At 45.5% G+C, this 13,046-nt stretch overlaps 3 protein-coding genes across 6 annotated transcripts in view; 2 read left to right on the top strand and 1 right to left on the bottom strand.

The window, feature by feature from the left end:
* The window catches only part of USP4 (ubiquitin specific peptidase 4), a gene marked incomplete at its 5' end in the record, with an annotated part of 38,628 nt that extends 36,080 nt beyond the window's left edge, over window positions 1-2,548 (top strand). For all 3 annotated transcript variants that reach the window (XM_080625392.1, XM_080625393.1, XM_080625394.1), the window contains 2 exons: window positions 200-288; window positions 412-2,548. In XM_080625392.1, coding sequence (XP_080481518.1) covers window positions 200-288; window positions 412-513 — 191 coding nt within the window. In that variant the 3' untranslated portion in view covers window positions 514-2,548. The remainder of the gene's footprint in view (window positions 1-199; window positions 289-411) is intronic.
* Window positions 2,549-4,673: 2,125 nt separating this feature from the next.
* Window positions 4,674-9,831, bottom strand: EMC3 (ER membrane protein complex subunit 3). The gene is made up of 8 exons (XM_080625395.1): window positions 9,418-9,831; window positions 9,233-9,290; window positions 8,383-8,476; window positions 7,620-7,724; window positions 6,846-6,927; window positions 6,616-6,695; window positions 5,948-6,030; window positions 4,674-5,124 (listed from the first exon to the last, which is right to left on the bottom strand). Exons 1-8 carry the CDS (start codon window positions 9,687-9,689, stop codon window positions 4,996-4,998), a joined length of 903 nt encoding a protein of 300 aa, XP_080481521.1. The 5' UTR covers window positions 9,690-9,831; the 3' UTR covers window positions 4,674-4,995.
* A 59-nt stretch (window positions 9,832-9,890) lies between these two features.
* FANCD2 (FA complementation group D2) overlaps window positions 9,891-13,046 on the top strand; it is a 39,562-nt gene continuing 36,406 nt past the window's right edge. For both annotated transcript variants that reach the window (XM_080625388.1, XM_080625389.1), the window contains exons 1-4: window positions 9,891-10,016; window positions 10,439-10,540; window positions 11,273-11,389; window positions 11,993-12,060. In XM_080625388.1, the coding sequence (XP_080481514.1) occupies window positions 10,462-10,540; window positions 11,273-11,389; window positions 11,993-12,060 (264 nt within the window). In that variant the 5' untranslated portion in view covers window positions 9,891-10,016; window positions 10,439-10,461. The remainder of the gene's footprint in view (window positions 10,017-10,438; window positions 10,541-11,272; window positions 11,390-11,992; window positions 12,061-13,046) is intronic.

Genomic DNA, 13,046 nt, shown 5'->3' on the forward strand with positions numbered 1-13,046 from the left:
ATCAGTCTGGCATTTGATGGACCGGCTAACATTTTCTAGAAGATGTGTATGTTGATGAGCTAGGTTTGGGGTAGTTAGTGTCAAAGCTGGCTCCTGACCTCCCATGCACAGTCAGTTTGAGTCTTGAGCAGCGCAGCTGGCAGGGCATTACCTGCCAGTCCTCACTGGAGCACTGAGGTACAGTTTCTTCTCCTGACAGACACTGCTTATGCAAAGAACAAGGTGAATGACAAGTGGTACTATTTTGATGACAGCAGTGTATCGATGGCTTCAGAAGACCAAATAGTGGTGAGTATTTGGCCTGAGGCCAGTCTTGTGTTTGTGCTCAAAGTGTGGTTTCCTGCTTTGGGCATTATGTTTCCAGCCAGGCTGTGTGGATTGTTTCAGGTGGTTTTCTTCTTTGTTTGGTAGACAAAAGCTGCGTATGTGCTGTTTTATCAGCGTCGAAGCAGTGAGGAACATACTGCCCCATCTCCTCCCCAAGAAGAGTATGACGGCATGGATACCAACTAAGCATCACCTCCAGTGCTCAGCCACCACGTTAGCAGTTGCTCTTCTAAAGCCATGCCTGAAGCACCTGAATTTTTTCTTCCTTCTTGTAGGAGTCAAGCAGAAAATCCTAGCACTGAGAGATTGTGTGCTGGGGGTTGCAGAGTAGCACTGGAGAGCCAGGAATAGGTGCTGACACTTGGGTATTTAGAGGCCAAAAATAATATATATTGGAGCTTCAATAAGGTTATTTTTAAAATCTGGCTGAGCTGTGTGGCTAGAGGCAGGGGTCAGGGCTGAGCTGGGGCTGTGGCTGAGGGTTGCAGCTGAGGTTGGGAGAGCACAGCCTGAGCTGGAGGCCAGCTCACAGCTGAGCCTCGTGGGGGCCTGGGGAGCAGTACAGGGGATATGATTCTGTGAATCGGTGTGGGGTTTCCTGCTGGCTCTGGTGTTGGTGCTGGGCTCTGCTGGTGTCAGGGCGGTTTGCTGCACTCTGCCTGAAAGTTCAATTCAAATCTGTACATCTGGCCTGTCTGTTGCGGTCTCTGCCATTGTACCTTGGTCACTTTGCAAAGCAGCAAATGTTTCTCTTTCTTGTGACCCTTCACTGATACATCTAAAGCTTTTCTGGGCAGTTTTGACTGCCTCTTTCATGTGAACACTGAATCCTGTAATGTAGCAAACTTTGCTGGAAGCAGATTGTACCTGCCTATAGTATGGTATGTGTGCAGGCTGATCTGCACAGTGACACAGGACACAGCTGCTCTGCCTCCCAATCTTCTGCAGAGAAAATGTCATCTTTTCACAGCTGGGCAACTTCTTCTCCTCTCCATCCATCTCCTACACCCCTTGCTTTCAGACTGCTCTGTAAGCACTTTCTGCCTCTACCACTTCTGCTATGATTTGTGCAGTGGCAGCGTTCTTATCCTCCTTTGCTCATTTATGTGACTCCTTGGAGCTTTTTCGCCAGCAAAGCTCAGCACTGTGTCCCCAGAGCTGTTGCCTGTGAGGACGACAGCCCAGTGCAATGAATTGTATGAGTTTTCAGCCTTTTCTCTTGTGACTTTTGGATTTTTTTTCCTGACTGCTTGTTCAGCCTTTCTTCTCCTCACTTGAGCACTGCCCTTTAGGTCCTGCACCCCATCATCTTCTGTGAGGCTGCAGCTGTGATGGTTCTGTCTGAGGTCTCCCTTTGCCTCAGCTGTTCAGTAGTTCCACTCCATACTTTTGGTACAACTGACAAATGTTCTTCCCTCTGTCCTCCTTTACCATCTGTATTACTTGTAGGAAACAAGTTCGGCTTTCTTCTTGAATGAGGATCTCTGGTGAGCGCTAGATCAGGTCAGTCCTCAGTGGAGAACTGGTCTTCAGTGTGAGAAATGGGAAGAACATAGAGCTTTAGTGTGTGTTTTTCAGGAAAAGATCTTGCTCAAGGTGGTGAACCAAACAGGAGGGTTTTTTCTTTCTTGGAGCCAAGTGTGTTGACAGATTAAAAGGCTAAGACAAGCTACTGCTCTGTGTTTTCCCTCCGAATGCATGCTTAGTGCCACTCAGTCCTCTGTGCACAGTCCCTGTTGCTGCTTTGCTGACAGTGATCTTCTGATGGTCAGTGGAACAGCGGTCATCCATTTAACTCCCAGTATTTCAGCTCAGCTCTTGATGACAAGCCCCATAGGAAGTTGTTGCATGCTTGTGCCTGCACCTCTGCTGTGCTGCAGCTGAGCAAAGTCCAATCAGCTACTGCTGTGTTCTGCTCTAAACAATGTGTGTGTGGGGGGTGCACTTAGCAGCCCCTGGCTAGGGTGCTGAAAGGTGAGAGGAGGGCTGTCTTTACCTGGCACGCTAGTGTTGTGATCCTCTTCTGTGGAATTTTGCTTTTAAAGCATTGAAATTTAAATTTTGAGGTCCTAATTGCTTCATTGCTTCTGCCATTCAGGTTTGGGGGTGGTTTGGGATTTTTACAACTCTTCATATTGTATTTCTGTGTTTGGTTTTGGTTTTTAACATGTTACTGAGGGGAGCATCCGAAAAGCTGTAACACTGCACTGAGTTACTCTGATCATCATGTTTTTGTTCATTTTAACCCTGAAAGAAAATTACGTGGGCATTCCAAAATGGGGAGGAGAGGAAAGGGAGGGGAGTAAAAGACCTTTTTAAAAGAAAACCTAATCTGAAATAGCCTTTGTTCTCATCCTCATCTCCCCCACCTGTGCTGACACCAACAAACACATTAGTAGGGTTAAATCCTTGATGCCCAGATGCTGAACAGACTGTTGTACTGCAGAAAAAGTGGCCTAGCTCTTACTTTCTCTGCCCCTGAGCTGGTGGGCTTTGGCTGGTGTGTGTGCTGTAATATCAGACCTGTTTTTTAGACTAGCACTTTGTAAATGGCTGGCTCTGTTGTACAAAGAGGAAAATTAAAGAGTGTTTTGCACTGAAACTGAGTTGTTATATTTTCAGCTTCCATTGTGTGACCTGAGACTGTTGGTTGGAAGGTGCCTGGTGCTGCAGTAGCTCTTCTGGCTGGGGGAGGGCAAGTCCTGTGAAACCAACCCCTCCTGCTCTGCCAGGAGGGATTTGAGAGAAAGGCAGCTGTTGCCTGCACTGCTCTGTACACCTTGAAGTTCATGCTCACTTCAGGATTGGCTTTCCTCACCTGTGGTGCTGTGTTACTGATAATTGGTGCTGTAGCAAAGCCTCCCCTTGCCTTTCCGTGGCACTGTGCAGCCTTGGCTGCAGCTTCCATGTTATTCCTCTTCCTCTGCAGATCTTAGGGGAAGCCATGCCTTCCTTCTGTCCATTTTCTCCAGGGGTATCAGGAGATACTGTCATGGAACCAATAAATTGAGGCTAAATGCAATGTATTGTTTAAACTCAATTAAAGCTCCACCAACATAGGGGCCTAATAATAGTTGGAGCCTCAGATAGAGTTGGAAGAGCTGTAATGTAGAACAGCAGATGGTAAGCATTGCTATGGAATGCTGACCTCCCCAGAGTGGCATGAAACCCATCATGGGACAAAGGGGAAGGAAAGTGGCATCTCTCGGACTGAAGGTGTTGGGGTGTTGTGTGTCAGTGCAGAACAGCTTATGCAAGAATGCCAAGGGAATGAAGTGAAATGAAATTCCCATTGCAAAAGGAAGGGAGAAATAACCTGAAAAACAGGTTGTATTGTCAGAGAAGCAATTATGAACATTCAGAAAAGAGGTCTTTGAGGCAGAAACGAACATCTCTGAGCTAAGGCTCCTGTTCAGAGGGGAGATGAATTTGGTAACAGAAAACAGACTGTGTCTCAGTCCCAGCTCAGCTCCCGCTTTGAAGAGGGTGTGCAATTTTACCCCCCAAAAAAGGGCTCAGAATATAGAGGTTGGGGAAAATAACAGCCAAAGAGTATGAAAGAGCTTCTGTTTAAGCATTTCACTAGGTTAGGACTCTTTTCCCTGGGGCAGAGAGATCTGAAGAGCTCCTGCAGAAGGACAAGCTCGGAGAAGTTGCTTTCTGTTCTCTACAGTCCCAAGATGCAGGAGGCTTAAACTGAGGTGTTTATTTTCCCAACCTGACACAGTATATAACTGAACAGGGACCACAGGGAACAGCCAGGCACCCTTGCTGGGTGTATATCCTGGCAGGCAGGAGGGCTCTGTATAGGAGGTGTCTGTAAATGGACTTGAAGGGATTAAATTAATGGGGAAATAGTCTATGTATTTGCTGCCTCTGCACAGAAATGCCACCTCTGGCTCTCTGCTGCCCAGAGACCTCTCAGGAGCTGCTCTGCCCAGTGCTGAAAGCAGCAAAGAGGGGGCTAGAAGTTGCCCCTGTGACCACGGGTGTGTTCACCAGCAGGTTGAGGAGGGCAGGTGAAAACAGCTGGGATTTTGCATCACTGGGTGCAGGCTCAGATACGAGAGGAAGGTGAGCTGTCCTGTGCTTTGCCGTGAGCAAATGGTGAGTATCTCCCTCTTGCTTTTGTTTTCTTCTGAGAAAGCTTCAAACCCAAATTATTATTACAACAGGAAAGAGTACAGAGAGGAAGGCCAAGCACTGCTTTCAGAAGCAGAATCCTTCTGCTGCTGTTGAAATGTGTTACTTCATTGCCAGGTCAGTTTTGAATTGCTAACACAATGATGTTCAAAAGCAAATGATACCTAGCTATGCCTTTGCTTAAACAAACAGTTAAAACCAGAAACATGGGCACTACTTTTACTTTTTCAGTCTCATAAAGTTTTAAGTTCTTTAAGCAAGCTTTTCTTTGTCTGTTAGAAATGTTAGATCTTTTCTCCAGCATACATTTCCTAGGAAGAGAAAGAGAATCCCAGCTAGAACCCACATGAAGAGCCTTTGGCTTAAATACAACATCCTTAGTCCTGGGACTCAGAGTGAGGTAACTGCAGTTCTGAACATGTTTTCTTTTATTCCCAGCCTTTCTAAAATACATTATGTAGTTTTAAGTAACAGATTTCTTTTCAAATTACTTTTACAAGAAGAGACAAATGCATATTCTCAAATTCAGAAGATGGAAGTCTGAAGTTCTTCCTTAAACATGCCTTCAAAATGGAGGTCTTTTGCCATGAGCTCTTCTTCTACATCTTCTAAGGCCCACTGATGATCAGTCAATTCTAAAGCTTCCCATTCCGTCTGCATTGACAATAAACAGAGGCAGAGAAAGAAGAGCAACACACTGTTACAGTAGTTACACAAGAACTACACAAAACAGTGCTTACCCTAAAAATGGCAACAAAACCCAAGTTCTATTAAAAACCTGGCAATCCTGTCAGCTCCCTGAAATCAGTAGTTTATGCTTAATTGGGTATTAGATAGTTGATCAATATGTCATAGTAATTAGAAAAATTACATTATCTGCTTTTTGAAAACCGTCTAAGCTGGAATTGTCCATTTCTTCTAAACAGCTGTCTCTAGAAACAGCCAATTCTGTTCTGGAGACTCAAGTGCTTTGTGGTTAATTATTTAGTGCAGAGACATTTGATAAAAATAGTTACAGGTCAAAAATTTTGCAACTGATCGCAGACTTCATGTGCTTCATGAGACTGTTCTCCAACCAACAATCTCCCTGGACGTGCAGAGCTTTATTCATTGCACCAGTTTTTCACAGCAGCCCAAGACCAGAATTTCATCCTAAATATGAGAATGATGTCCCCTGCTACTCATTTTCCACACAACTTTTTGGGAGTCAGCTTCTGCTTTGGAACTAGATCTCGAGAGAAATGAAAAAATCTTCCTCTGCCAAAGCAGACAGTGGCACATGAATTCACCTTTTCCATGAGGAATGATCAGGTTTACTTCAGGGTATTGGGGCTCTGCCAGACCCAGGACAAGCTCTAATTTCAGGAACAGCAATCCAGAGCAATTCTCTTACTTGACACAGGAAGAGGCCAAGTTACGTACAACCTACCATCCTGCAAGTTCACAGCAACTGGGACTGCAAGGGGGAATATAGTACCTTAAATGCTTTGTTAGTATCTGCTGGCATGGCCATTGCTGCCCCTGTCATTTGTTCTTGCATCACCCTGGACTGATCTGCAGCTGCGAAAGAGAAATGAGAGGCTGATTTTTTTTGTGTCATCTAAACAGCAGGCTTGTTTCTAACTACAGGAAGTTGCAGAAACACAGAGAATACAATACTAATGTGCCAGAAAGAGTTCTCACAAGACCTCTTGTTCCCACCCCCTACATCTCAGTTAAATTCACCTTAAATATGCAGGCAAATTGAGGAAACATGGTCTCCCACATTCCCAATACCTCCAGAAACAGTATCTGTCCTGCCCTACATCTAGCATTAAAAAATCTGTTTTTCCTTAAAACTGATACTTGCTAAAATGAAAAGCAAGCCTGAGAACAAAATTTCTGCACATGGATTTGATGTGAAGGAAAACATGGGTCAATTACCATGGAAGTTCATGAGCAGTTTGCCAACAGCTGATACAGAAGATTTGGATACTTGCTGCAGGTGGTGTCAAACCTGGCCATAATCTGAGAGTAACCTCACAGATGTGCGAGAGGCTTTCAAGAGCTTTTTGGCTGGAAATTTAGAAATGCTTCCCCAGCCTCCCTCAGAAGTCATCCCAGGGAAGGAGAAGCAGCTCTTTCACAGAAATTATGGTGTCTTACCATTATCTTGGCCCAGGATGAGAGTATAAATGCTTCTGAGTCCAAACACATTCAAGAAGTACCATGAAGCAGAGCTCACCCTGATAAATCAGAACAAGCATGGTTGATTTCAGCTGAAAGCTGGCTTGTGACCTCATTCCAGAAGCATGCACAGACCATTCAAGGGTTATTAACACATTCAGCATTTTCCAAGTGATGATTTGACCTTGCTTGCTGAGGATGTGGCTTACCAGGACGCATCTAAAGTGAGCAGCTCAATTCCCTGCTGCAACATCGGCTTAAAACGCAGTGTCAGAGGAAATGGGACTTTTGCTGCAGGATGAAAAGAGCCCAGTTTCACAAAGTGATGCTACAAAATTGCAAAGCAAATGGCAAAGCAAGTAGATAGTGCTTTTATTAAATCTAGTATTTGTATGCATTGTATTGAGACTACATCAGGTTAACAAGTACTTTTGAAAAACCTCTAGCTCTGTATTTGTATCAGTATGAAAAGACTTTTTGAAATTGAACCCAAGGACTGAACCCGATGACCAAACCCTCATGGGTGGTGTTTCACAGGAATGTCTTTGTTAAGGCAAAAGTTACCACCTGAACAGTAGGAAAAAACACCCCAGAACTATCCACTGAAGAAAGTATTTTTCATGTGTATATCCTGCATTACACAGTAACCAACTCCCTGGACAGGTTGAGAGGAAAATCGACTGTATCAAGTTGAAGTTTAGGCAGTTTTAATAAATTTAAATACTGGATTTGTGACTACACTTGTTCCTGAATACATGAGCTATTTTCTTGTGACTGTGGCCAGTACTCTGAAAACTCTTTTCCCTCCTTTGCTATGGGGCAGGAGAATCAGTGCAGCTCACAGAGTGAATAGTGGCAGTACCAAAAGCCACATTCACACTGCTTCCAGTCGACTGCTTTCAGATGGAGGAACAAATCTTTGATGCAGCTCAGACCCTCGAGATAATCAGAAACACAGCAGACATGTTATTTCAGACACTTACTTGTGACAAATCCTGAAAATGTCATGTTGATCCAACCACCGATGAGGATCATAGGCAGAACATTGGTTACATTCCCTTTCATCATATCTGTCAGCATGGTTGGATCTGCAATCACAGATTTGATGTGTAGTAGCAGTGTATCACAATAAAGGGAAGCAACATTACTTCACCAAGGTCAAGTATTTTAATTAAGAAACTGCATGAGAGGTAACAGTTCTGTCCCACCATCTATCCCAGATCTATGGTGGCTGCTGCTTTCAAAAGGGTGGTGTGTTTCCTCCCATGTCTGAGCCCAGCTGCTGTGCCTGTGTTTGACCCCATCCCTTGCTCCAGATCACTGAACTTGCTTGACCCCTCTGTAGGCAGATTTAGCTAAAAAAGGGACAACTAACTTTCTAGCTAATATGCTGCTGAGGTCTTTGGCCACATTAATAAGTTGCATCAGTTTAGAGAAGGTCCTGCTGGTGCAAAAAGGTGACACAAGGATACGAGTGAGAGCAGGACTTCCCATTTCTGGCAACACTGAGGTACTTGTGGTCTCATGAAATGCTGCAGGTAGCTGAAGGCTGAAGTTATGCAAAATGAAGTGACACCTTGCTACCAAAGAGAGGGATCTCGCTCCTTCCTTCTCCCCAAAACCCAGGGGCACAGTCCCACCCTCTCCCTCACATCCTCTGAGCTCTTTGCAAAGTTGATTCACCTTCCTGCCTTGGTAGAAAGTTGAGTTTTTCTGTCTGGCAGCACTGATGGTACCTTAACATACCTGTCATTGGTGAAGGAGGCACCACCTTTCTTTTCGTTTTCTTAAAAAATCCATCCTCTGGGTTATTAAAAAAATATTTCCGGGTCAGGAAAGACTGAAAGCACCAGAAGAAATGACAGAACAGAAACATTATTTCTTGTTCAGACATGCAGACATCTTATGAGCTCTTTCACAACACATCCATCTTTCTTGGGGAGGTACTTCAGTGCCCGTATGCTCTAAAGCTGCTCACTTCTGTTTCCCTGGCTCCAGAGCACCAGCTCTCTGCCTTTCTAAAATTCTTAAGATAATTCTAAGAATTATTTAAATAAGAATCTATGTTCATTAACGAGCTTTTAGTGCTTTTTGCAAAGTTTTTACTGGTTCACCACTGATACTGACTGGTACTTCAGACATCACCATTCCCTCCAAGTGACTTCTGGATTTTACAATATAGATATTTGGCAGCAACTGAGCCAAGATGAGCAACTGAATTTTAGTTCAGCAAGCTGACACTGTACAACTACCTCATTATCCCAAGCTTTTATTAAATCCCTATATATCTGTTGGCAGACACTAAACATAACAGATTGGATACAGATTTCATTGTAGCATGCAGTTAAAACACAGAGTAGTGGAAGCTAACATCAATATGAGGGAAAAGACGTGCAGTGGTCCTGTGACCATGTCTCCTGGAGCATCTGCTCCCGGCTGCACTTCCAGACGCTCCTGGGCAGGGGGAACCTCAGCCGCGTCTGCTGATCTCAGGGGATACGTGAGCACACCTCGAACCACGGCCCTCCACTGCCGCGGCTGCGCGCCTCCGAGTTACCTCTTTGCGAAGCACAAAGCCACTCCCGGCGCTCCCTACCTGTTTGGGAATGTATTTTCCATTTTCCCGAAGGACTCTGCTCCGAATCAGGACTTGGCTGGAAAAGAGGCAGGTCGCGTTAGCGGCGCGGCCGCAGGCGCGAACGGGCCCAACGATGCCTCCCTGGCGCACCGTGAGTGGCCGGGGCACGGAGGAAGGGGCAGGGGCCCGGCGGCAGCGCTGACCTGTCGGACACCTGCTCCTGCGTGAGCCGCTTGTCGCTCTGGAGGAGGATGGACACGTAGTGCCGGATCATGCCCACGAAGAAGGTGATAAAGACGATGGGCAGCACCACCCACAGCCGGATGTTGGAGTCCAGTAGCAGTTCGGGCTCACTCATCGTGCCGGTACCACCACTGGGCCCGGCTCCGGCCGCCACCGGGCCGCCCGCCACAGGCCCTGGCGCCGCTTCCGCTTCCGGGACCAGCCCTTCCGCCACCGGCGGAATGGACGTCATCGCGTGTCGGTGGCGGGAAGCGCGGGCTGGTCTTTTCAGGGAGTCGGCTGCGGTCGCGCGTCCCTCCGAGGCTCAGCGCTCTGCAGGTGGAGGCCTCTCCCATAGAAGCTGCTGTTACGGGCTGCGGGTGGCTGAGCCTCGACGTGCCCTGCCTCGACCCCGCCCTGGGATCGCCCCGCTCTGCGGTAGACACAGAAACTGCCAGGCGTTTGGGCACAGGCACAGTAAAGAGTGAAGCACTCCGCTCTTCCCTGCCCCGCCCGTCTGCTCCTCGGGCCCCGAGCAGCTGCTGGAGGCTCATCGTGCATTTTCTTTTAAGTTTTAAAGGTGAGCCAGGTTTATTATTTCCTTTTAACCACTGCCACCCACCTGAAGAGGGCAAGCCGGTGGAGGTCTGTGTAGACAGAGCTGACCTTGCAGTTGGTGAGGAGCACGGGGGTCAGCTAGCGTGGTTGGGCAGGTGAAGGCCACACAGCTGTTCAAAGCCAAGCCTTGCTTTATGAGGAGCTGAATTTTAGCAAAAGTGATGTATTCCACTATTTAAACAGAACAGCTCTAAAATCTCAGTCTCAGCAGTAGAAAAATGTGGTGCAGTATTGGTTAACCAGCAATCTGCCTTTCTGTGAGTAATTTCAATTTGTGGAGCATTTCCCTTTGCTATTTGCTGGCACATTCTAGATTTGCTTGCAAAAATCTGAATTAAAGTTATGTCTGGTTTGCTCACTTGTCTTTTTCCTGCGTTTTTATAGGCACCAACGAAGGTTTTGCTACCATGGTTTCAAAAAGGAAGCTGTCGAAAGCTGAGGCTTCTGGAGAGAATGGCAAGGCAGATCTGCCAACTAGGTCTTCAGGTATTGTCTTATGTGGAGACCCTCTGGGAGAGGCAGTGGCTCCCAGGCAGGCAGAAGGCCAAAATGACAGTTTTGGTGATGCCAATTATTAATGATGCTGTTGTTTTTTAAATACTTAAAAAAAAAAAAAAGAAAATCACAATAAAACAACACTAAAAGCAGTGCTGTATCTTTTCTTATTAGTCCCTCTGTTCTCATACCTTTGTTCATTGTTTGCTATCTTGAGCTTCACTGCCTTCAGAGTCTGCAGATTAATCTCATCTGATTAAAAATGGTATCTGTAAATCAAACCATGATGACCTCTCTCTGTATCTGCAGCTTTAGCAGATGGGTTGATACCCAAGAAAGGGGTCCAGTGGGACAGCCTGTATCAAATTTGTGCTTTTCAGGCCAGAGGAAAGTATGTGCTCATAATCTGTTGGTGGGTATGTCTCCCATGGGAGTATGCCACTGCAGGTGTATCTTAGCTGTCTTTGGCTGTGGATCACCTAAAGGGGTAGGAAATGTTCCTTTCTGGTGACATGCTGGAGGGACAACCTGCATTGGCACCTGAGTTGGATAATGACCGCTGTCAAATAGCAGTACAGTTGCTTACTCTGGTCCCATAAGTGTTTTCCCTGTGTTCCTCTAGTTTCTTACTAGAAAGTTAATTTTTAATTAGTTGTTTATTTGAAGGGTCCTTGTTATTTTTATTGCAGAGTATATTTGATGTAAAGTGTCTTGTTTTCTCAGAAACAAAGAAGTCACGGATTTCTGCCCCTGGTGAAGTGGAGACTGAGGGAATTTTTGAAGAGCTCATTAGAACGTCAGGAATTGTACTGAAAGCTGGGGAGGGTCAGAATGAAATAGGTACAAGTTTAACATTTGCTGTCTCTGCTTGCGTCTGAAAATCTGCAAAGATGACTGCTACAAAGTCAAGATGCTTTTTACTTGCAGAGCAAAAATGCTTGAGCTAGCTTGTTCCAAAGTTCAAGAAAACCTACACCTGGCCTCTTGTTTGTTACATGCCTCTTGAATTACACAGTTCCTGCTGAATTCAGTGCAGCACCTAAACTCATTATGGCAACTTTTTTTGTGTATACATGCAAATTCAAAAGGCTTTTGAAAGATTATTTGGGGTATATGAAATAAGATTAGACTGCATCTGTGGTGAGTATTGAGTTTCAGAGGCAGGAGCCTTGAAACAGGATAACAAACATGTTGTTGCCTTTCAGCTCAGACAAGGCCCTCAGGAATTTGTATATTAAGCCTTTTTAGTGCTATGAGCTACTCTCAGGACAGACTGGAGGAAGCATAAGTGGTAATGCCATTTAGGCTTTTGCTGACAGGACTTCTCAGTAAAACAAATGCAGAAGTATTGGCAGGTGGGCCTAAGAGCTTGTACTCAGTGTACCAGATGTTATAATGTTGTATGATCTGGTTCTTTATTTTCTTTTTAAACTTTCTCCTTAGCTGTGGATCAGATGACTTTCCAGAAGAAGCTCTGCCTAGCCCTGGAGAAGCACCCAACTTACCCAGGCGTGAGTAGCGGACTATGCTTTGGCAGGAGCCAGCTTTAAAGCTGCTTGCTGTGTAGCAAAAGGTGCAAATGCAGTTACCTGTTTATGCTAGTCCCATACAAAAGTGTGGAGCACAGCAGTATATCTTGGGTTTCTGTGGTCCAGGTTCCCTAATTCTGTCAGTGTTGCTGTTCCAGTCATTTGGTCTCATTGTCTTGCTATTCTGTCTCATCTCAGCTGTTAGGTCTGAACAGTCAGAAAGAGATGACCAGCCTGTGCCTTTGCTAAACCAGCCTTGATGTGCGTGCTTGTGGTTTAACCTGGCAGGTAGCTGAAGAACACACAGCCACTTGCTCACTCCCTGTCTCAGTGGGATCAGGGAGAGAACTAGAGGGAACAGAAAAAAAAAGCTCAAATTCTTGGGTTGAGATAAAGACAGCTTAATAGAACAAAAATGGAAGGGAAAATAGTGGCAATGATAAAAAAACCTGAAACATACAAACCAGGTGATGCACTAACAGCCACTCGCAATCTACCAACCGATGTTTAGTCAGTTCCTGAGCAGCAGCCTCTAGCCAGCTTTCCCCCCTTTTTATATGCTGAGCATGATGCCGTATGGTCTGGAATGTCCCTTTGGCCAGTTGGGATCAGCTGTCTGGACCATGCCATGCCTGCTCCCTGGTGGGCTGGGGTGAGGAGCAGAAAAGTCCTTGACTCTGTGTATGCAGCACTCAGCAACAACTAAAACGTCTTACATGAGTATAATATCAACTTACTCTCAGACTAAAGCCAAAGCACAGCACTGTACCAGCTCCCAAGAAGAAAATTATATCAGCTGAATGTTCCAAGATTGGTTTTGCAAAATTCCAAGCAAAAGTTCTGTACTTCCACCACCATGCCCTGTCAAAGTAATTCATTGGCAATATTATTCAATAGTCAGAGACTCTTAAGAGAGAAAAGTAATTTATTTAGCTTTCTAGTGGAAGTTGTGTTTGGTTTTGTGCTGG

The sequence above is a fragment of the Psittacula echo genome (assembly GCF_963264785.1).
Source record: "Psittacula echo genome assembly, chromosome: 9".
NCBI lineage: Eukaryota > Metazoa > Chordata > Aves > Psittaciformes > Psittacidae > Psittacula > Psittacula echo.